Raw genomic sequence first — 22,809 nt, forward strand, 5'->3', positions numbered from 1 at the left:
TAGTGCCCTTTTTTTTCTTTTTTTTTTTTGAGTTCCCTATTTGTGAGGATTACCCCTGAAAGACCATTGTTTTTCAGAGTTCTTCTATTTATGGTATCAAATTCTCTGGATTCCAATTCACATTTTCCTCCTGATAATCAAGACAGCAAAGGGAATTTAAGGAGAGAACAGCTACAAAACTACATTTCCCATCCTCCCTTGCAGTCTGGGGGTGGCCACGTGACAGTTCTGGCCAATAAGAAATAAGTCCCTGGGTGATTTTTTGAAAAATTTTTAAACAGGGATCACTCAGCTGGTGGATTTCTTTTTTCCCTTTGCTTTTCCCCTCTTCCTGCCTGACATGTAAACATGATGGCTGGAGCTCCCGTGGCATCTAGATAACATGAAGGTGTAGAAGAACAGAAATCTAGAGACAGAGTCCCTGATTCTTGGTGGCCACCCTGCACTTGCCGGGGCTCCTCACCTCTGTATTATCTTCTGCATGACAGAAAAATAAACTCCTTCATAAGAAACTTATTAAATAAAATTAATATTCTATTTAAAATATATTGTTACTATGCTATTAAAAAAAAAAGGAAAAGAAAAGAAAAATAAATTCCTGTCTCAGTTTAGCTGTTGTTTTTGGATTTCCTGTTTTCAGTCTAATACGGGCACCTAGTCAGAGGCAGAGTGCGATGTTCATATTCCGCAAACGGCACCTGAGTGCTAGGTTCATAGAGCCCTTGCCGTACTCCTGGATGCCACACACTCCAGGCCACAGACCAGCACGGGGCTGGCTGCTCTTGCAGTCCCTGAAAAAGGCGTTGAAAAGACAGATTCCTGGGCCATTCATCCCTAAGGATGTGATTCAGTGACCTTCGGCTGAGTCTTGGGAATCTATCATTTTCAAAACTCCCCAGTGCTCAACTTCACTAGTTATCAGGGAAATAAAAATTAAAACTACAGTGCAATTCCACAGAAGGCCCACAAGAATGGCTAAAGTGTAGAAGACAGATAATAGCGAATGTTGGCAAGGATGTGGAACAGCTGTAACTCTCATACACTGCTGGAGGGAGTGTCAGCAAGTGCACCAACTCTGGAAAACTGGTAGACCTGCACCTGTGTATACCCCATGACCCAGCTTTTTGAATCCCTAATATACATCAAACAGAAATGCGTCCACATCTTCACCAAAAGACACGTACGAGAATGCTCACAGCAATGTTACTCACAATAGCCCCAGTGTGGAAACAACCCAAGTATCCACTTATACGATGGAGTAATATTCAACAACAAGTATGAACTACCTATAAGCACACGCAGCAGCATGGAGGAATCTCTCAGACATAATCCTGAACCGAAAAGCACATACTGAGACTTAGGTAATGGTCTGTTTCCTGACTTGGGTGCTGGTTACACGGATCTGTTAACTTTACAAGAAGTCTTTGAGCTGTATCTAATATTTGTGCACTTTTCTCTGCATCTAGTAGACTTTGATGGAGCTCACATGAAAAAATCCATCCCTTGGAAGGTCAGTTTTGGAAACACTGTTCTAGTCCAGTATATGGGCCGCTTTACTGTGGATGGTTCTCCTGGGTCACAAGTTTGCCTCTTTTGACATCTACCCCTCGAACCCAGCTCAGCCCTCTTGAACCATCCAGAAAGCCTGGGTTATAGAGAGAACCCCAAATATTTGAAGGCAGCAGTAACTCCCCACTAAAGAAATTCTTCGGAATGTCTCTGATATTGGTCTCACTGGGAAACGTGAGCAATGTTCCCGACAACTCAGAAAGGCATTTTCAAGCATTTGGCAGAAAAGCATTTTATGAGATTAAACCACAAGGTGATGACTGGTCAGAACAGAGGCGTGGTTTCCCTTTATCCCCTGGAGCCATGGGGGTGGTCATTCTCCCTCTTCCGTAGTCCGGATGGGAATTCATTTAGACAGGATAATTTATTTACTGTATTCAAGTTGCTTTGGAAAAGCTTTCTTATTGGACCTCTGGGTGGGAAACAGCCCTCGACTGCTGCCACATATGTCACTAGGGACTCCCAGCTGCCTCATGTGAAGATAAAGAGAGATGAGCTGTAGGAGATGAGCTGTAGGAAGTGTTCGTGGAGAGTCTTTCCCTCCTCCGCCCTCCGGGCTCTCTCCTGGGGCTATTTCATGCTGAGCAGTGGTTTCAGCTGCTGGCTGTTGGAGCCTTTTGGCCAACAGAGAAGACTTGGAGTTTACTTTCCCAGGTGGGGCTCTTAGCCAACGGCCAAACAGTACAAGAATATGGCAGCCCAGCTCCCTTGCTTTGATGTGGAACAAACTCTGAGGCATAATTTACCCTCCAGAGCTCTCCCTGGGATCAGGCTGAGGCCAGAACTTCTGAAATCGCATCCTTGCTCAGCTTCTTCCCCAGCCCGACCTGCTTCCTCTCCTCCCCAGTGGTCTCTGCCGGGATCCCTCTCTTAATAAATCACTTGCATCAAACTCTAATTTCAGGGCGTGTTTCCAACTCAGGTGATCGGTGTTCTGAGGAATTTTTGAGGACTGGCTCCCAAGACGCGCTTGAACCCCCTACTGCCAGGTATCATTTTTTCCCTCTTTATGGCAATAGACAGCACTCAATTCATGACCATTGCTCCAAAACAAAGTGTGCCTAAGTGGTGATTGCATTCTTTTCTGTAAGGAAATCTGCAAGTGTGCTAAAGAATGGAGAATAATTGGTGCAGAGCCCATGCATCTGTTTAAAGTCTCAGCAGCCTACTCCATTACTTTGACGTATGTAAGGGGTCACTTTGTAGGCATAGAGGCCTGGGAAAGTGACTTTTTGCTTGCCAGAATCTAAGGAGACTTTGAGTCAAGTTCTGCCCTCTTAGATTTAAGAGGAGGCCACGAAGCCCTTCTTGTTCCCTGTCCTCTGCAAGGCTCTGCGGCAGGCAGCAGCTTCCCTCTGCTCGTCTGCTCCCAGCTGGAGCGAGCGAGGCTCAGACTCCAGGACCCAACAGGCCCTGAGAGGGACAGCTTCATCTTCAGGAAAGGCACATAATACGTGAGTAAGTTCTGGTCTCTGTGCTTAATAGGAAGGCTTTGACCAGTGTCCATCTCTTTCCTAAAATTTCCAACTGACTTTTGTTAAAAGAATCAAAGCTTGGCCTGGTCCAAAAGAGAAGTCACTCCCAATTTGGGGCCTTATCTGTAAAAGGGGGATAATGATGTCTTTTCTGCTTAAAGGCAGAGGGGTTGGACTAGATAATCTTTTGAAGTCCTCTCCTATTCTAGGAATCAGCTCTTACCTCCTTTGCAAGTCAAAAAATGCACTGCATATGTGGAGAGTCAAGCAGGGCTGCCTGAAGATTGTTGCTAGAAGCTCCGGTTGCCTAGCAATGGCTGACAGGGACGGGAACTCAACTTCCCTTCCGCAGGAGCCTGAATTCAACTTCTTATAAGTTGCTGCTTCTGTATTCTTGGATAATTCCCTGCCTAGCGGGCATTTGCACTTACACCACATGGGTGGTGCCTGAAGCCACAAGTTCATTGTTCAAACCCAAGGCCAGCCTCTGGTTTGCACTGAGAGAAGACAGGGGAGTGGGTGGGCAGGGACCTCTGCTGATGCTCAAATCCAAGGTGGGTCCAGCTGTACTGACCTGTGGCCTCTGTGGAGGTGGTGAGAACAGAGGGGATGGTCTCCCCTCCCTGGTAGCTGGATGGTTTCTCAGCAAAGCCCATTTCTTGGTCTACGTTGTGTGACTTCGCCCACCTTGTCTCAGTGTTAAAATGAATTCAGCCTTATAAGTTAACAAATCTGGAGCAAGAGCATCCTGTTTAACACATGTCTGAAAACCTTGCTGGATACCCGGCTTGGCAATGGTTTTCCTTCATGTAGCTGTTTGGGAGTATTATTAGAGTAAGACAGCCACGGGATCCATAGAAGATAAAAGGGTGTTTTCACCAAGAAAACATCGATGTGCCCCTATGTGTGGTTGGATGTTGGGCTCTTGTGCTCTCTCAGGATGTAGTTTTGTGGTGTGTGTGTGAGTGTGTGTGTGTATCATTTAGCAATGCCCACCAGAGTTCATTGGCCCTGACTATTTACTGACTCTCACACCCACTTTTGCCTCTGTGGACACCTAGGTGGGGAGACATGTCTCAGTCCACCCTGCAGAACCGGCCCTTGGTCCCGAGATGGAAACATACTTAGCCTCTAAAGCCAGTGCAAACACTCCAGCTGCCTCCGGAGCAGCTGCGGATGTCCCAGAATGCCTCAGGGTGCAGTTGCCGTACAAATCTGTGGTTGCCTGGAGGGGAAGATAGTGAGTAATGAGTGAGTCACACTGCTTTAAACCCAAAACAACACGGAGCAGAGGATTTTCTATTTCTTTTACTTAAACTCTGCCTTGTTCTGAAGAAGATTAAGATGAAGATAAGGATAAGCTTAGCACCCATGTATCTATTTTGTCATGCATTTTATCTGAGTTTCCTAGTAGCCTGTGCAAAAAGGGAAACACAGTCAGTTATAGTTACAGTGTCCACAAGATAAAAGCAAGTCAATTGTTCATAGAAGCTATCTGCAGCTATTCTAGAGACCAGAGAGACATTTATCTTCTGGATCCTAAAAGGAAACATCATAGGTGGAAAGTGACAAGCCAATATCACCACCATAGTCAAAGCAATGGTGAGTTTTGTTGCATTGGGATTGGCTCAGAAAGCTCAGGGCCAGTCCATCAGCAATTTCCTTTCCCTTCAGGAAAAAGGGTGGCATTCCCAAAGAGGAAAGACAAAACAGGCTCAGCCCCAGTTTGCCTAGAGGGACAGGCCATTAAAGAGAAGTGTTACATTCTCCACATCTAAAATCCACGGAGAGAATCTGGAACACACTGAGCGACACCTCTGATACATGAGTGATCACCCCACGGGAGGCTGATCAACTGAGTTTTAAAGGATTTTACAAAGAGAAAGTCCCCATTTGCAGTGTTTGCGAGAGCCAGGGTTTTCATTAAGATCATTTATAAGCCACGAGAATACTCCTTCCTCCTGTTTGTCTGTAGGCTCCTCAAGTGGGCCTATTATTTTGGGGGACAAAGTACCAGGGAGGTTTAAAAGCATCTGCTTGCGGAAAATGACAATATTCAAAGAGAACTTAAGGCCCCTCCCCAGCCGTAGTAGTAGAAAGAGAGTCATACACAGGCGCTGAGGACAAAGTGACACCATTGGGAGGCTCTTGGGGCAGGGAGGGGAGCTTCTTCACTTGTCCCTTTCTGCCCATGTAGCTTGTAGGATGAGAGAGGTGAAACCTCCTTCTGCTTGGGAGGAGCTGACACGATCTCCGTCCTCCCCAAGACCAGGGGGAGCCCCAGGCTCATGGAGGGAGTCAGGCTAAGGTCTGTGTCTCCTGTAGGTAAAGGGCTTCTCCTGGGTCACGTGAGAGCCTGGCCAGCTGGTCAGGTGGAGCCCAGGCAGGCACCTGGGACTGCAGGACTAGCTGGTATTGGTGACTGTGTTCCTCCCAACCCCAGAGGAGGCAGTGGCCGGGCAGGATGTATCTCAGCAGGACTCCTGAACCAACCACTAAATTCCAGGCTTGGAAGACTGAGGAAAGGCCCCTATGTGAGTGAAATACCCAGAGAGAGGAAGAGATCCCAAAATGCTCGTTACGCTTTACAGACATATATTTCTAGGGGCCTTGGAAAATTCACTATTAAACCTCAGTGCCCAGGAAGGAAGAGTGCTCAAAGTGCAGTAAATAAGTTTGTGATTCTTAACCTTTTTGTTTTCTCAATCATGGACCCATTTTAAAATACGTTGGAACACACTACTCTTCCTTTGAGAAAACACACATGTGCCCACTTTGGGGGGTTCTATGGACCCAGAAAAGTCCGTCCACGGCTGCTATTTTTAAATTACTGTAATAAATGGACGAGCTCTTGGCTCAGATGGGTGCGGGTGTGATGCCCCAGTTCTTAATATTAGTTATCCTTATAAGTGACGTGCTGGGGGCAAACCAGAGTTCATCATTATTTGTAAGCCAAAACAATGAACAAGAAAATCGATGGTACATGAGCGGGAAGGAGGTCATCACGTTCTTGTTTATCGTGGGTCTCTACCTTGATAACAAGGCATCATCAGCCTGGAAGAGGGTGGATCTCCCCCGGGGATAGGCCCTGACTCTTTGAGGGAAGGGGGGTGGGGAGCTCCTCCTCCCATGACGTCACTGTGTCTGCGCATGACGTCAGGAGTGTCCACCCACCCGGCCTCGCACTCACCACTCCGGCCTCGGGGTTGCGCTTGCGCCCGTTGCTGAAGGTGGAGGCCAGGGTGGAGGAGCAGCTCTCATCGTACAGGGCGGTCCTGCCGTCGTTGATGGCCGAGTTGATGGAGATGGTCCACATGCTCGAGGCGTAGCCGTCGCAGTTGCAGTCGTCGTAGCTGCCGCCGTCCCCTGAGGCCCACACGTAGATGCTGCCTTTGCCCCCTCGGCCCTGGGGTGGGGGGCGACAGGGAGAGATGCGTGGGCTGCAAGGGGGTCCCGCCGGGGCTGGGGTCGGGGTCCGGGTGGGGACCTGGGCTTCTTCAGCAGCTGAGAGCAAGGACTGGCTTCCTTTCTATCTGCCCTTGAAAACCACTATCCTTCTGGCCGGGCACCGTGAGAATTTTTCTTTTCAGGAAGGATTCAATAGAAAAGTCATCCGAATTTACAATTTAAGCTGGGGATAACAACGTGAGAAAAACTGGAAGAATCTCCTTAAAACTGACAAATGAACTGCTTTTAAACATAGTACATTCTCATGGTAAAAAGTCAAAGTATATGGAAAGGAAAATGAAAAAAAAATACCCCTGCATGTAATTCTTATATATTCTTTCAGGCATTTTTCAGCAAAAATGCAAATGTACTTGTATATTTATATCAATACTTAGCCAAATAAGATATAAAAGATATTTATAGCTTCTATTTTATATATTATATATATTTTATATAAGTTTACATATATATGTAGATGTTGTAAGTATAAAATACACATTTTACTTACAGATTATATATATGTTGGGGTGTGTGTGTGCGTGTGTGTGTGTGTATATATATATATATATATAAAATACACTTTTTTTTTACTCAGTTGGATCATACTAGAATTCTTTTAAGCAAAATATTATATATTGTGCCTGTGTAAGGGAACACCAAATATATAAATATAAGAAGAAAGTCTAATATGATCAAGTAAAACATACAGCAAAAATAATTTTAAACGTAATGATATGCACAGTGATTACTGCCATATGCTAATTAGTTATAACCAGCAAGCTTAGTTGTAGGTACCTACAGTTTGCATTGCTTTTCTGTTTAAACCACTTTCTTAGTGCTTCTGTTTTTCTTTTCCTGTTCTCTGTCTTCTAGGAGAATTCTCTCTGCCTCCACAACCTGGAGTGGCCATTCCTTCCGGCTTCCTATCTTCTGACCCCAGGGGCAGGAGGGCCGGGCTACCCTGCTTTGACCCGCAGGCTGGGTGGGCGGTGATGAGGGCAGGGATGCCGTGTGGCAGGTGAGCAGTAGGTGTCCAGCCTGGCCAGGACTCTGGGTAACCCTCTAGGGCGAGGACAAAAGTAGAAATCATGGCAGAGAAAGTCTGTCCCTGCGCGGCCACCAGCAGTCCTCGGTCCTAACTCAGTGGTTTAAGGGCGGCGACGCCAGAGGCGAGAGGATGGTTGGGTCACCGCCAAAGTCTCTCTGCCTCCTGACAATGAGAAGTGACATTCTGATTGCTTCTAACAGGACTTGGAGTTAATTAGCCTGTGACTGACTGAGTCAATACATCAGCAAAGGTTGATTCAGCCACTAGCTGAGAACTGTCTTCAGCACCTTGATATATCTGTCCTGGAAAACTCTATCCAAACGAGCACTTGCTCTCAGAAACCAGGACACAGAGGGAAACAAACGTATCATCCTTACAGCTGGTGCAGGGGATCACCCTCTCAAGCAGACTCAGATTTGGGCTCAGTGTCAGGAAATGGCACCCTCGGAAAGTGAAACAGACATGAATCAGCGTAAATGGGTGAGGCTGCCACCTGAGGAAACTTCCTCTGAACCAGCCCACAGGTGGGCTGCTAGTGAGACAAGCAACCTCCGCTAAGAGGAAACCAGTGCTAAAAGCGTTCTCAGTTTGGTGTAGGGAGAAGGATCGTGACTCTAACTTGTCCGACTTTCTCTGTATTCATGCCCCCTTTACTGTATGATTTGCAGCCCTGCCATCAAGAGGAGAGGTCCGTTTCCCACTGCTTGAATCAGGGCTGGCCTCCTCTCTTGCTTCGGCAAACAGGATGTGGTGGGAAGTGGTGCTGTGTCAGTTCCAAGCATTGGTTTCAAGGAGCCCTACCCACTTCCGCTCTCCCTCAGAGCACCATGGGAACCAACCTGAGTTAGCCAGCTGGTTGATGACCGACAGTCCAGTCAGGTTCACTGTCACAGCCAACAGCTGCCAGACAGGGGAGGCTACCTCAGACCAGAAAGTCTGTAGCTCACCCCACAGCTGACCACAGATGCATGAGTGAGGCCACCTGAGATTAGCCAAGGATGGCCCAGGTCGGCAGACCTGTAGACCCATGATCAGACTTAAATGGTTGTTATTTTAAACTACTGAGTTTTGGGGAAGTTGTTATGCGGCTTTGCTCACTGATACACAGAGAATAACTATCAGCGTGTTTCTGAAGAGTGAGCAGCAAACATTAGTTTTGTTTTGGATGTAAGACTTGCCCACAAGAATACTTTGATTGCTAGGAATATTAAACTTCATTTTCCTAAGATGTTTGTGTGTGTGTGTGTGTGTGTGTGTGTGTGTGTGTGTGTGTTTACATGAGGCAGTAATAATTATATTCTTGCTTCTAATGATTGGGTATCAGCACCAAATAGGCCCTGGCTTCTGGGGAAGATGGGCCACTGAGGAGCAGACCCTGGTTCTGAGGGCAGGTGAGTGGGGAGGGGCATCTATAAGAGGCTGAGAGCCAGCTGTGGGATGGGCCTGTTATCAGCATGCCACACTTTCCTGTTGAAATGACACTCCAAGATCCACTTCTGCCCCCCAGCTTCACCTGAACAGCAGCTGGGCTGAAACCAAGATAGAACAACTGCGACCCGCATTCAAGCAATCATCCACTGGCGGGTATGACAGATGATAATCACAGCAAGCACTTCTGCAGCACTTACTGTGTGCCAGGGACCGCTCTGAGCACTTTACACAGTAACTCACTGCATCCGCACAGCAATCCTGTGCAGCAGCACAGTTCACACCAGCCACACGAAGGATAAAATACTTAGGTAGAAATTCAACAAACTAAAAAAAAAAAATAGGACTTTGAAATTCTGTGGAGGGACACAGGTGGAAAGACACATCAACACTGTCATGTTCTTGGATAGAAAGGCAGCATCACAGAGATGTCAGTTTTCCCCAAGTTAACTTACAAATTTAACTTGATCCCGAGAGGTACACTGCATTGATCAAGATACTGCCATGCTGGGCAGTTCAACAGAGGGAATTTTATCCAGGGAGCAAGTGGTAAAGAAGAGCAAAACCCCAAACGGGGTGTGGAAGGGTCACCCACAGATGAGGGGGTAGATGGCCCAAAGCCTGCACTGAGCAGGGGTGGGCTTCCTGCTGGGGGTCTCCCGCCCTTACTCTGTAACGCATGCTCAGTGGAGACTGGTGGGCACACTTGCCCTCCATGTTATTCTGGTTGACAATGGAATTGCCTTCTCTGCCTCTCCTGCCACTCCTGCTTTTTTTTTTTTTTTTTTTGGTCAAGTGTATTTATATGTGGTGCAATTCCACTTTGAATTCTGTCTTTGTATTAGTCTTCTGGAGTATAGTGGGATTAATGTCTCTCAAAAGTTTTCACAAAAAGAGAATTTTTCACCAAGGCACTATTGGAGGTATTTAACCACCAATGTTGTCAACCAGAGGTGATTTTGTGCCCCAGGGGGCATTTGGCACCGCTGGAGACATTTTTGGTGGTCACAGCCAGCATCTATTGGGTAGATGTGCGTGGTGTATGTACTATTAGCATCCAGTGGGTGGAGGCCAGGGATGCTACTAAACTTTCATAATGCATAGGGCAGCCCTCTGCCTCCTGTCCCCACCAGCTACCAACTAAGAATTATCTGGCCCAAGTGTCAACAGTGCTGAGGCTGAGTCTTTGCTCTAACATATTGGCAAAGGGCAGTGAGTTGGAACTTGCCGATTTTAAAAGCATAGCCTAAAGCAGCCTTTCACAGACTCACATTTCTTAAAAGTTCTTGCCGATTTTGTATTTTGCTTATAATATAAAATAATGGCACAAACTGCTTACCATTGGCTATAGTAAAGTTCCAGCTTGAGGCTGGTGCGGTGACTCTGTGTACCCTCAGCACATCACCTGTCCCAGGAGGTGAAGATCCCACTTTGAGAGACTTGGGGCTAAAGTGAGTCGGTCCCTTCATCCTCCCCAGTGCCTAGTGACCCGGACTAATGAGCCCCCTCCCCAGGCCCTGGCCCAGTGGTGGTATCTGCCTGCAGACACTGGTGAGGACAGCCTGATAAAGTTTGTATTTCCTAAACACTCAATTACACTCATTTTTATTTTCCAGTCACCTTGACATCTTAATACAACACTGACATACTTTTAAAAAAGTCATTATATTTTTATAATGAAAACCATATTCATTGTGGAAGAACTGGAATCTAGAGCATGAAGAAGAAAATAAAAATCCCATGTGATCGCCCATGAACAGAAAATCACTGGTGATATGTTGTGTATTCCTGCCAGTTATATATATAAATGCAAAGTATAAGAACAGGTTTAAGAATGAAATTGGGATCATAAAGTATATCCACCTTTGTGGCCCTGCTTACAATGTATTTCTCACTTACCATTACATTATTAACATTTCCTCACATAATTAAATATTACTCTACGTTATAAGTTTTTATTAGTCTTCTTAAATAGCCATTCCATAATTTATTTACTCTTTTTCTTAGATGTACGTGGAAGGCTGTTTCTAGGTTTTAAAGTGCTGAACTGAACATTATTTTATATATGTCTTTGTATTTCTGTTTATTTCTTCAAGGAGAGTTTTTAAAATAGGGAATTTTGGGTGAAAAGGAATGAATGAAGATTCTTTATCCATAGTGCCATATTATTGCCCTTTATACGGCTTATTAATAATTTATATCTTCACCAGCAGTGCACAAGAACTCCACATCCAGCCTATCTGGGTCAAGATTTAGAATCATTAAAAAAATAGTTTTTCCAGCTTGGTGGACAAAATTGGTACCTCATTGTTTTGAGTTATATATTTTTTTCCACTATCAGTTGAGCTTATCTTTTTATACCTTTACTGCTCATTAGTATTCTTGCTTTATGAATACCTTAGTAAAGCACCAAGCCCTCAAAGATAATGTCCTGTACCTATTTTTTCTTTCATGATATCCTTTTTATTGATTTGTTAGAGCTCTTTCTATATTAAAGACCTTAACCAAGTTTTTGTCATCTATATTGCATATATATATTTACCCACTTTTTTTCTTTTGTATTTTGCATTTTGACTTGCAGAAAAATTTCCATTTTGTTACTTATGTCTATTATTTTTTACAAATATATATTTAAATACCATATTAAACTATGCATTGATTTACAAGCACTGCTTTTCTGTACTCACAGTTCATGGAACAATTTTATTCAACCTATTCACAAACACATTTGACATTTGTGTGTTTGTCCTCACAAGATCACTGGTCACCCAGCAGTTTTTCTGGGCTCATTGTAGTAGCTGTTAGTGCTGATTGTCAAATATTCCTAGCTGCCCACTGTCTAGGCCCATGATAATGCCCCCTTGTGCTTGGGTGGGGTCTTATAAGCTGTGTTAATCAGTGAGTTGTGAGTGGGAGTGACAGATACAAGGTATCATTCTTCAGCTGAACCATTTACCGGTCAGTGCCAGCTGTGCAGAGCTCTTTCTTTCCCTCTGCACAGTGAGTAGCAATGTTCCAGGTGTCGGCTCTGATCCCCAGGAGACTGTGGTGAGCAGAGCCCTCTACTGACCATGATGGCTGAGCAGCTGATTGAGAAATAAACCTTTGTGCTTTCAAGCCCCTGAGCTTTGGGGGCTGTTGGTTACTGCAGCACAATGTAGCCTCTCCTGACTGATAAAGTTCATCACATTTGGTTCCATTTAGTTTCTATAGATATAACATTAAAAAAGATACAGCATCAAAAAAACCTCTCTCTTTTTAATATAGTCCCTGAAATATATATATTCAGGGAATATAGTATAGTCCCAGAAAATTTTATCCCAAGCCATAAGTAGCCATTTGTATAATATTAGAACAGTTGCTGTTTTCACTTTTCTCTAAATGTATATTCTGACTCTTGACAACTTAACCACCTACTGAATTGCTTTTTGCTTTTTTTTGCTTTTTTAGTGTGAATAAAAACCTTTTAATTTGAAAAACGTTAAGCGTCATGAAAAGTAGAGTGAATGGTATAATGAATCTCCCTGTATCCATTGACCAGCTTTAACAATGACCAGAGTTGTAGAAATTTTGAAAGGTTTTATGAGTAATACTTATTACTCTTTTTTGAGGGGTAAATATTTCCTCTTTTATGTGTAGAAAGTCCCTCTCCGGCACAGTATCAGTGACTGCATTATATTTCTGTGTAGCTGTTTTATGTTTTCCTTCTTTATTCCCTTCTTTTCTGTACTTGGAATGTTGGGGGTAGCAGTGAAGTCACACAGAGCCTTAAACAAGGGTGACAGATGAGTGGACCCCTCCTGGGAGCGGGGGCTCACTCTCAGAGAACTGCTGGTCACGCCTACAGGGAGAAGCAGTGGGTCCCAATTTATGCCCCTTCAAAAACAGATGCTGAGACCAGGACTTGGGGGGCGATCTCAGGAGACACAAGTGAGCATGAGATGGGGATAGGGGTGGGGGGAGGGAGAAGGGCCAACCAAGTGTGAGCTGATGAGGAGCCTCCCCCCAGCCTCTGGAGACCCCTGAGAACCTGTCCCCAGGACAGCGCGCCGTCGGCCGCCCCACAGTCCGGGCTGCGTGGCCTGGGACTGGGAACGCCTCCCGTGGGGTCGGCAGGTCCTCAGGCAGAGGCGCAGGGAGAGGCGGCTGGTGACGCGCAGGAAGCCGCCCCCGGGCCAGGGGACTGCAGCGTCTGCCTCGCACCCCCGTGGGTTCCACGGAATTCAGCAGGAGTGGGTGGGGTGTCAGATACCCAAGAAAGCCGAATGGAGGGTGGCACTACGTAGCCTCTGCTTAAATCCTTCACTTGAGCCCGTGTTTCCCCACACCTGCAGTTGCCCCTGACTTGTCCTGCCGTGTATCCACCTTGGAGGTAAGGCTCCTGTGCCATCCTGTCTCTTTCTAGCAGGATCCAAACACGCCGTGATGAACCTTTCTGATGTCACAGGGGCTGTTGAAGGCTTAAGTCCACATCAGTCCCTTAACCTGGTGGTTGGGTTTCTCCCTGGGCGCAGATGGGTCGCCACCATCAAGAAGGCTTAAAGGTGAGTGACAACTGCCTCGGTTGGCCCGGGATTGGGTAGTTCCCGGAAAGTGGGGCTCCCAGCGCAAAACCTCAGAAAGTCCCGAGCAACCAGGACGGTTGGCCGCCCCACCTGGGGCTGGCCAACTCTTAGGAAGGGTCACCAGAAACCCGCCAGCTTTTCCTCCCGCTTCTCCTTCTCAGAGATGAAAGGAGGGACTGTAACTGAGAAAGGCATCTCAGAGGCCGAACCGCAGATTCCAAGCAGCGGCATCCCCTGTGCAGTTGGGAACCTTCGTTTGGTTTCAGAGCATCAATCAGGGCTCCTGGAGGAGTCCTGAGAGCTTCTTGGCAGGAGGCATCGTTGCCGCCGGAGGCCCTGGCACTTGTGCCACTATGTCAGGCCCACTGCTCTGATTAAATTTCAGCAGGGCACCAGGCTCCTCCTCGCGCGTCCTGATTAATCACTGTCTCCCTGGGCAGCCTCCCCCACCCCGCCCCCCTTCCTGGATGGTGGCTTTTGAGCCAGTCTTGCAAGTGACCCCTAGTATAATATATTCCAGCTCCAAGATCTGGGATCTGTGTTTGAGCCCTTTGCAACCTCCCATCCCCCGCCCAGGAAATAAACTATCAATGCTCTGTCTCATCCGTGCCTGTGCCTCAGAGGATTTTCTGTTCCCTTGTCTTTAAATATTCCTAAGATGTTCCCTCTGGTAGCAACCCTGAGGTGTGATTAATAAGAGGTTGGGGTGTAGTCATCAGAGCCAGCCAAAAACGTGCCAGAGCTGCCCTGGGTGCATTTCCTTAAGATGTGGAAAGAAGTTCATGAGTCAGTCATCACTCTCAAGACCCTCTAGTGGTCTCTGAATTCCTCTTCTGGTTGTCAGAGTGATGTAAGATGCCGTATCCCATACCAGCTGGGCTTTGCTCGCCATCAGTCTCTCTGTAAGGGCTACATCCTTTTCTGACCAGCAAACACATCGCCATATTGGTCCTTTATTACCCAGAGAGAGATGACTCCAAGTTCAGATTAGGCTTTGCCCAAATTGCACTTGGAGATTGTGGTAGATGGTAGTGGGTGTCGCCCGTATTCCTTCGAGCTTGTGGCTTCTTCTGCGCTGGGGGTTTCCAGATGTCAGCACAGGCGTCTCTTCGTGTAAGGGATTTCTCCCCAGAGGCTGAAGGCTGCCCTGCACACCTCCCTCCCGGCTGAAAGTGCTGGGACATTTACACCCCTTGGGAACAACCTGAACCACTGACTTTTCCGCCAGCTCCCGTGCCGCCGGCTGGGATAACTTCAGTGTGTGTTCTGCATGGTTTCCCAGTTTCCCCGTGGGATTAAGCTCCAGTTGACGGTAGTAGCTGACTTGATAACAAATCCTTTAATAGCCCCTTTCTTCCCTGTTATACCTCCCCACTCACTCCCTTTACCTCCCAAATCAACTACCTGAACTCAACCCTCACCTCAGGGTCCACTTCTGCGGGATCCTGAACTAAGTCAGTTCCAAGATATATCATAATTCAGGGGTCTCTGTCTGTCATCTACTCCCATATGTAATGTGAAGAATGTCTTAACTGTAAATTCAACACATAGACTATAAAGAGGAAAAAATTGAAATAAACAAACGGGGAAAAGGTTTCCTTCTTCTCTTACTTCATGCCAGCTGCTTGCTGTCTCCGTTAAGTATTTATTGAGAAAATTTAGGAGATGCAAACTCAAATCCTATGAGATGCAAACTCAAAATCCCTAAGGAGCCCATTTATGTGAGAAGCAGATGTCATCCGATAGGGAGTGGTGGGGTCCGTGGCAGATGGTACATCCCTGGAAAGTTGTCTTATCCTCTGTTTCCTCTTCCTCTCCCCTTTTATCATTACAGTGTTGGTCAAACAAAACCTATCTGCAAGATGCTAAAATTCAAAGACAAGCATAAGAATTTCTTTAGTGTAACAGGTAATTATCTGACTCCTTTGTTCAGGTGGAGATCACCTTTCAGGGGTACATTTTCCTTTAGACCTGACCAGTCAGCTGAAATAACTGAGAGGAAGTCTTTTTTGCTCATGTATAATACCCCATTGCTCACACAATTCTATAACACTGTCCAAAAAAATTTCACCTTGAAATAAGGAAAGAATCCTTCCTACAGCTTGGGGGAAAGTCAAATGAGAAACTGTATTTTTCACCATACTCCACTTTGTAAAATATTTACGTGCTGTCAGCTGAAGATAAGTCATAACAAATTATTCTCCTAAGTTCTGGTGTACTTGGCATGCTTTGCAGAACAATCATACTTGAAAGAGCCTTTTTAGTTGCAGCAGGGGACGCTACAGATGGAAAGAGAGAAGTACCCTGCCTTGAAATGTGATGGAGCCGTTCAGAAGCTCATGGAGAGTGACAGGACTCGCCCGGGGATGTACTGCACTGAGCCCATCTGCACTGTCAACCCTGACAGAGGCCAGATGTCACCTACTCTCTGACTCTCTTTTGGCCTCAGGTGTCAAAAAATGCTTCTCAGTGAAAATCCGTGTCTGATGGGGAAGGGGGGCATCTGCCAGGTGTTCCCCTGGGTAATGTGCTGTCACTGTCACCTGGTTCCGGGCCTGGATGTGCAATCGTCTCTCTCCAGCCACACCATGAACAATGCGATAAGGAAATAGCTGTCTGTATGTCAGAAGTCTCACCCTATAAACTCCTAAGGGTCTGGGCATTGAAATGGGGCAGCAGCACTACCTCCTGCCCCTCCCCCACCATCCTATTGGTGACACACACCCCCACCCCCGTAAACTGCACTGTGCCATTCCAATGCCAGGGATCTTTGTGGCTGTCTCAGACGGGCTGAGGGCAGGGACAGGGCATCGCATCAACCTGATGGAAAGTCCAATCCTGGGAAAAGACTAAGACAAAGTGACTGAGTGCCCCGAGGAGACGGTGCCGTGGCACCAATGGCCAGTAATTCAGCCCCTCGCAGGAGCCTGCAAACACACACCAGCCTGGTGATTCAAGTCCCCAGACTTCCAGCTGAGGCCCAGCAATTGTGGAGCAGGGACAGGCTATCCCCACCGTTCCCATCTGAATTCTTGGACCACAGAGTCCACAAGCCCTAGTGAAACACTGTGCATTATGCCTCAAAGTTTTGGGGCGGCTGGTTAAGAGTCCCTAACGACCCAGGCAAACACCAGCCATTTGTGGGGCCTCCCAGGGCCAGCACTTGCATGTCTATCTCACACCTCACAGTGACCCCAGGAGAAATGCACCGTTATCACCATTTTACAGGCAGGAAAACGGAGGCGCAGTGAGGTCAGGTCACTGCGGATAGACACTCAGCCCCTGAAGAGCGGACCTGGGACCTGAACCCAGGGAGACTCTGGCCTGGCTGTGGTTTGCAGGGGGACTCTGCCCTGGGATCGCAGAGGCCACCTCCTGCCGCTCCCCACGGGCCGCTCACCCGCACAGGGACCCGCGGCTCCCGGCTGCCTCCCTTTGAGGTGCTGCTTTGGTCCCTGCTCCTTGGCTCTGTCCATTCCCGGACTGACCCCAGGGATGGGCAGCCACGAAAACGCACGCTGACTCCCCCACGGGAACATCTGGACGCAGCTCCCCTGCTGTGCTCTGAAGACACCCAGTTTGCGCGGAGACCCCACTCCCAGCCACGTCTGCACGGTGGGGTGCTAGTGCAGCTCCCTGTGGGACCCTCCTTCCCCACTCCCTTCGCAGGGGCCAGGATAGCGTCGCCCTCCGGAGGGCCCCCGCCCCCTTGCCTTTGTCCTTCACAGGCGCCCCCTCCAATAAGTCTGGACCTCTAACCCAATTTGGGGTCCATTTCTCGAAGGACCTGAGCTAAGGCACAGGGTAACAGCCCCACCTCCACCGCAGCCCTGCCCCTCGCTGTGCTCAATTGGCACCAGCGATCCGCCCCTCCCCCTCCCCCACCCACACCCCGTACCCCTCCTCCCCGGGTGTGGCTCAGGGCTTCCTGGCGCAGGAACGACCTTACCTTGTTCACGCCGTCCGCCATCGCCTGGAGTGTGAGCTCCCGGGGCCCATCCACCGTCTTCCCGTTGTCGGTGGGGCCCCAACTGGCGCTGTAAATGTCTATCAGCTGAGGCATGTGGCTGATGGAGGAGGCCTCGATAATGTCCGTCATGAAGGGCTGGTCCAGCATCCGGATCCCTGTGGACAGTGAGGGCCGGGGAGCTCTGGGTGCCGGTCCCCGGTTCACAGGAGGCAAGGTTGGGTAGGGGGCTGGGGTCCTGGGTGTGGTTGGAGGTCTGCCTTCCTGGTGCCCTGGGCTCAGCCGGGCGATCCTGAATCCAGCCTCACGCTGTGTGTGTGATCAGAGGATCAGGCAGGTGCACTGACTGATCCACTCCATCCTTTTGGACCCCACCCACTCCTTTCCTTATGCAACTATTTGAAGACAATTTTATCCCCCTCGCAAAAGTTGCTAGAATTCCTAATGTGGTCTGTTTCTGATGGGAAGCTTGGCTTCCAGGGACTGGGGGGGTGATGGGGGACACGTTTCAGAGGAGAAATAAATCTACTGGGCATGACAGTGTGGGGAGGAGATTGCGCTTAGATATTTAAGGAACAATTCTAGAGGGCAGGGGGCAGGGGCAGAGGGAGGGGCAGGACAGTGCAAGGGGGAGGGGCAGGGAAGGAACTCTCAGTTGCATCGTAGCTGAGAAGGGGCTTTGGCTAGGGGGACAGAAATGTTGAAGGGGTCATTCTAAAATATATTTGCAGTGGGGTGCAGGATACACCCCCTCCTCCTTCTCCCCTAGGCCACCTTTGTAAAGTGTGTGCTTCTATGATGCCCTGTAGGAGTGACTTCTCGCTGGGAACTTTTCTCTGATTGTGTGACTGTGTGTACAGGGACTCAGGAGGAGCCCAGGCCTGTGGCACCCACGGTTCACATCACCCTTGGGCTGTCTGGAAAAAGCCTGTCCACTCAGCAGCAGCCAACGGGAAGGGCATTTGTTCCTTCATCATTACCCTCTAAACATTGCTGTTTGGGGCCAAGATTGTTCTCTGCTTGATACGCTATTTCGTAGCAAGGGACCTAGAGTGCTGCTGAAGCTGACCTAAGTCTTCCCATCCACGGGAGTTTTGAAACGAAGGGCTGGTCTGTACATAGTCGGAGGCTGGCTTCTGACCCTTCTTACTTGTCCCTGGTGGTCAAAGGACATTATTATACAAGCATCACCTAATGTGGTGTGCACACCAACTTAAGGAAGGAAGATTGATATACATTGGTTACCTATGTACCTGTCACCACTTTCAAAAATCTACAGACAGGGACTTCCCTGGTGGCACAGTGGTTAAGAATCCGCCTGCCAATGCAGGGGACACGGGTTCGAGCCCTGGTCTGGGAAGATCCCACATGCCACGGAGCAACTAAGCCCACGCACCACAACTACTGAAGCCTGCGCGCCCAGAGCCTGTGCTCCGCAACAAGAGAAGCCATTGCAGTGAGAAGCCCACACACTGCAACAGAGAGTAGCCCCCACTCACCAAGAGAAAGCCTGTGCCCAGCAGCGAAGACCCAACGCAGCCAAAAATAAATTAAAAAAAAAAAAAGGCCCCAAATCTACAGACAGTTCATGTGGATGAGAACTAACTGCTTATTGTTGAATAAAGTTATAGGACTGCCTTCGCATCTTGATTTTCCTTTTCTAGTTGCAGGTAATAGGCTTGTATATCTTAAAGCAGTTCCCAATTATAGGGTCATTTGCAGAGCATTTCCTAAATACTGTTCCTGGGCCGCTTCTCCCCGGTCCCTGGAGTTTCTGAATATTTGCACGGGGCCTAAGCAGGTATTGGTCTAAGGTGGTTTTGAAGTGCAACCTGACGTGAGAATGGCTGTTTAGGTAATTGGGACATTGGGGGTATAAAGTTAATGCTTTTACATGCATGTTTTGTTAATTCTGAGATAAACATTTTTCCAGAAAAAAATATAAAGCAGGAAGATTCAGGCTCTTACAGGGCCCATGAAATTGACAGAAAATTCTCTTTTCTCTTAAGGTTCTCTTTCCTCCTCCCACGTCTCATGGCCCCTCCCTTGCACTTGCACTGCAATGTTCCCCAGAGTTCACCCTCCTCCTGTCTAACCTATGATCTCAGTAGGCCTTTCCCCTGAAGTCTTTGTGGGTCCAGCTCTGCAGGTCCTCTGTTAGCACTGCACTGGCAGCCTCCTCTGTTAGCACTGCACTGTCAGCCTTCTCTTACAATTGTTGATTTGTGTGTTTCATTTACCACCAGACAGCAAGGTCTTTGCGTACAGGGCATGTGTCTATTCTGTGTACTTCTATGTCCCTGGGCATCAGCATGGCGCTTGGAATTTATCTTAAGCTTGATAAATATTTGGTGAATAAATGCATGATATAATTACCTAATTTAGTTGAGTTTCTCCCTAGCAGGGATAACAGGTCCAGACTTTCCATCCTCTAGTCATAAATCAGGTCACCGTTTTTGCCAACAAGTCTAATTATTAGTTAATATCCTTTCTCCTGGAGAAAGCTCCTACAGCGTAAGCATAGCCTTTGGTTTCAACTTTCCAGAAGCTAAGTTTTATGGTTCATTTCATTAGGGATAGGAAATCTAAAACTCCACATTTCACTTTTGGCCCACCTATATTTTGCTCATTTAAAAAGTCTGTTTAACAAAGGTGGCTGACAGCTTACAGAGTAAACTGAAGAGCACAGCTTCTTCTCACAAGTCGTGTCCACTTTGTGGACTGGAAATGTCACAGAGAGGCTGGTATTCACTCGTCTGCAAGGAGGAAACTCAGATGGTCTTGAACTCATCCAGTGCCCGGATGACCAGCACTGAATAGCCTGCCTCCATTGAAAAGAGGGAGGAGTTCAACTCTGGCCAAAGCGCACCCGGACCGTCCCACGTGCCAAACAGTGGCGACTTTGCATTTTGTCACCAGCTGGTGCCCTTTGCCCTCTCTCTTTGCAGGTCCTGTCTCTCTGCCTCTCTCCCTCTTCATCCCGCCCTCGCTCCCTTTGTGCCGCCCAGAACATCAGAGCTGTTGTGTATTAATCTCCGGACTGTTCAGCATCGAGGGAGGCAGGGGCGGCCACGGGCTGGGAGCAGGGCTCTCATTCACATTCAGGGCCCAGGCCCCCAGCATTCTTTGAATCTCATTAAGCTGGAGGGAATGAGGCATGCATGAATTGAATGAGATACAGTATTAATTTTTGCAGGCAACTGCCCCATTAGCGGCCAAGACCCAGGCTCAGGGTGACCCAAGGGTTTTTAGGGAGGGACTCTGTCCCTGGATGGTCTAGGGGGGTGGGGAGGGGGAGAGAGCGAGAAAGATGGGGAAGGCAAGAGAGTGAGAGTGAGAGGCAGAAGGAGAGTGGGAAGCCCAGGGAGCCAGGACTCGGCATCCTCACGTTTGCACAATGCTCTGCTGGCTGCGGCGAGGTGATGGCAGGAGAGCCTGCACGTCAAGCATTTCTGTCCCCTGCCCTTCCGCCAGCCTGAGCACCGCATTCATGACCAGCAGTGAATCTGTGAGTCCCTCCTGCCTTTTAGAACCTGAGCCTCACGCCTGCTGCATGGCTTGCTTGCAGCCCTGGGCTCTAGGGGCTGCACAGCCCAGGGGTTTGAGCTAAATCCTCTGCCTCTCCTCCTGCTACAAAAGGTGAGCTTGTACGGACACCAGGAAGTGCTATGTCCGTCCGCACACCTCAGTGTCGATCATCGCCACTGTTGTGTTCACTAGTGTTCATCTGCAGGCTAGGGAGCCGACGCATGCTGGTCTAGGTCTTAAGGATCTGGAAACATGTTAATCATTGTGCCAACAAGCGATTTTTACTGATTTATTTAAAAACTCAGATAAAATACGTACAAACTCACTGGACTATTAGGAGTTTTATTGGCCAAATATGTGGAAGCAATTCATCGCTGGTAGAGAAATTTCAGGGTACTTTGATAATGGTCTACAGTGCGGTTTTCAAACTCCTTTTAGAATCTTTGCTCAAAGGAGCACTCGTTAGCAGATGCATAAGTCTATCTGCTCTGCCTTCAGAGGAAGGAAGGTAAGGCCAATGCCACCTGGCCTGGCCCCAGCCTGGGGCTGCTCTGAGGGGCTCTGCAGACGCCCAGGGGTGATGCTGTAGAACCTGCCCTCAAGTCACTTGCTGTGCCCCGGCAACCGGCAATCATGATCGGATATTGTCGTGTTTGTTTGCTCCCTGTCTAGGTCTCCCTTTAGACTCGAAGCTGTGTGAGGGCAGGTGTCTTGTCTGCTGGCTCACTGCTGCATCCCTGCCCCCCAGCAGGACCGGCACATGGTGGGCACCCGGCTGCAACTCCTGAGTCCTGGAAGGGGCTGAAGGCAAGAGATAGCATCTCCCAAAAGGCGTGATGCATTTCGAGCCTTTTTCATACTCTCAGAGGTAGAAATCTGACAAACTTGCAAGAAACATCATTTGAAGGGTTCATTATTTATATTGGTTGTCCATTTATTTGGTTTTGTGAATTTTGAATAATACACTGTCAATTTCGATTTTTTGTCTCAGTCCTTTTTGGCTAAAGATGCCAAACATTGATTTAAAAATTAAAACTAAGAAAAGAATTAGGTTGTCTTAAAGAGTTACTTTAATAAAGTCATTTTTAAAATAAAAAATGGAAATTAACCTTTCTCTTCAAAACATATAAATAAGTGGATAAGGAAATGTAAGTAATTAAACTTTCAAAAAAGTTTGGTAGTTATTAAAGCTTTGAGACAGCACCAAGACTTTGGGACAGCCCGGATGTACCGGTCTGCGTGTTACAGAGCATTTACTCTTTGGGAGCCAGACTAATTGGAATTTTCCTCTCTCCTTGCCATGTGTTAGCTAGAAGAAGTGGTAACAGCTGTGCTCATGGAAACAGGCAACAGAAGTCAAAGAGAGAGCTCATCTTAAGGAAGAAGTTTCTAGAGTTACCCATGTCCAAAGGCAGAACAGACTTTGTTGTGAGGGAGTGAGTTTCCCGTCACTGGAGGCATGCCGTTCCAGGCTGGGTCCAGGCTACATCAGGAGAGCAGGAAAAGAGAAGCTGTTCGGGACTTCCCTGGTGGCACAGTGGTTAAAAATCTGCCTGCCAGGGCAGCGGACACAGTTTCAAGCCCTGGTCCGGGAAGATCCCACGTGCCGCAGAGCAACTAAACCTGTGCGCCACGACTACTGAGCCTGCGTGCCACAGCTTCTGAAGCCTGCGTGCCCAGAGCCCGTGCTCCGCAATAAGAGAAGCCACAGTAGTGAGAAGCCTGCACACTACAACAGAGTAGCCCCCGCTCACCGCAACTAGAGAGAGCCCACGCACAGCA

General features: G+C 47.9%; 1 protein-coding gene across 1 annotated transcript in view; it reads right to left on the bottom strand.

The window, feature by feature from the left end:
- PCSK2 (proprotein convertase subtilisin/kexin type 2) overlaps positions 1-22,809 on the bottom strand; it is a 214,267-nt gene that overhangs the window by 11,413 nt on the left and 180,045 nt on the right. The window contains exons 8-10 of the mRNA XM_004270393.3: positions 17,482-17,657; positions 6,235-6,450; positions 4,169-4,269 (exon numbers count right to left, since the gene is read on the bottom strand). Of these exons, the coding sequence (XP_004270441.1) occupies positions 4,169-4,269; positions 6,235-6,450; positions 17,482-17,657 (493 nt within the window). The remainder of the gene's footprint in view (positions 1-4,168; positions 4,270-6,234; positions 6,451-17,481; positions 17,658-22,809) is intronic.

Source organism: Orcinus orca, chromosome 16 (assembly GCF_937001465.1).
Source record: "Orcinus orca chromosome 16, mOrcOrc1.1, whole genome shotgun sequence".
In the NCBI taxonomy this organism is placed as follows: Eukaryota; Metazoa; Chordata; class Mammalia; order Artiodactyla; family Delphinidae; genus Orcinus; species Orcinus orca.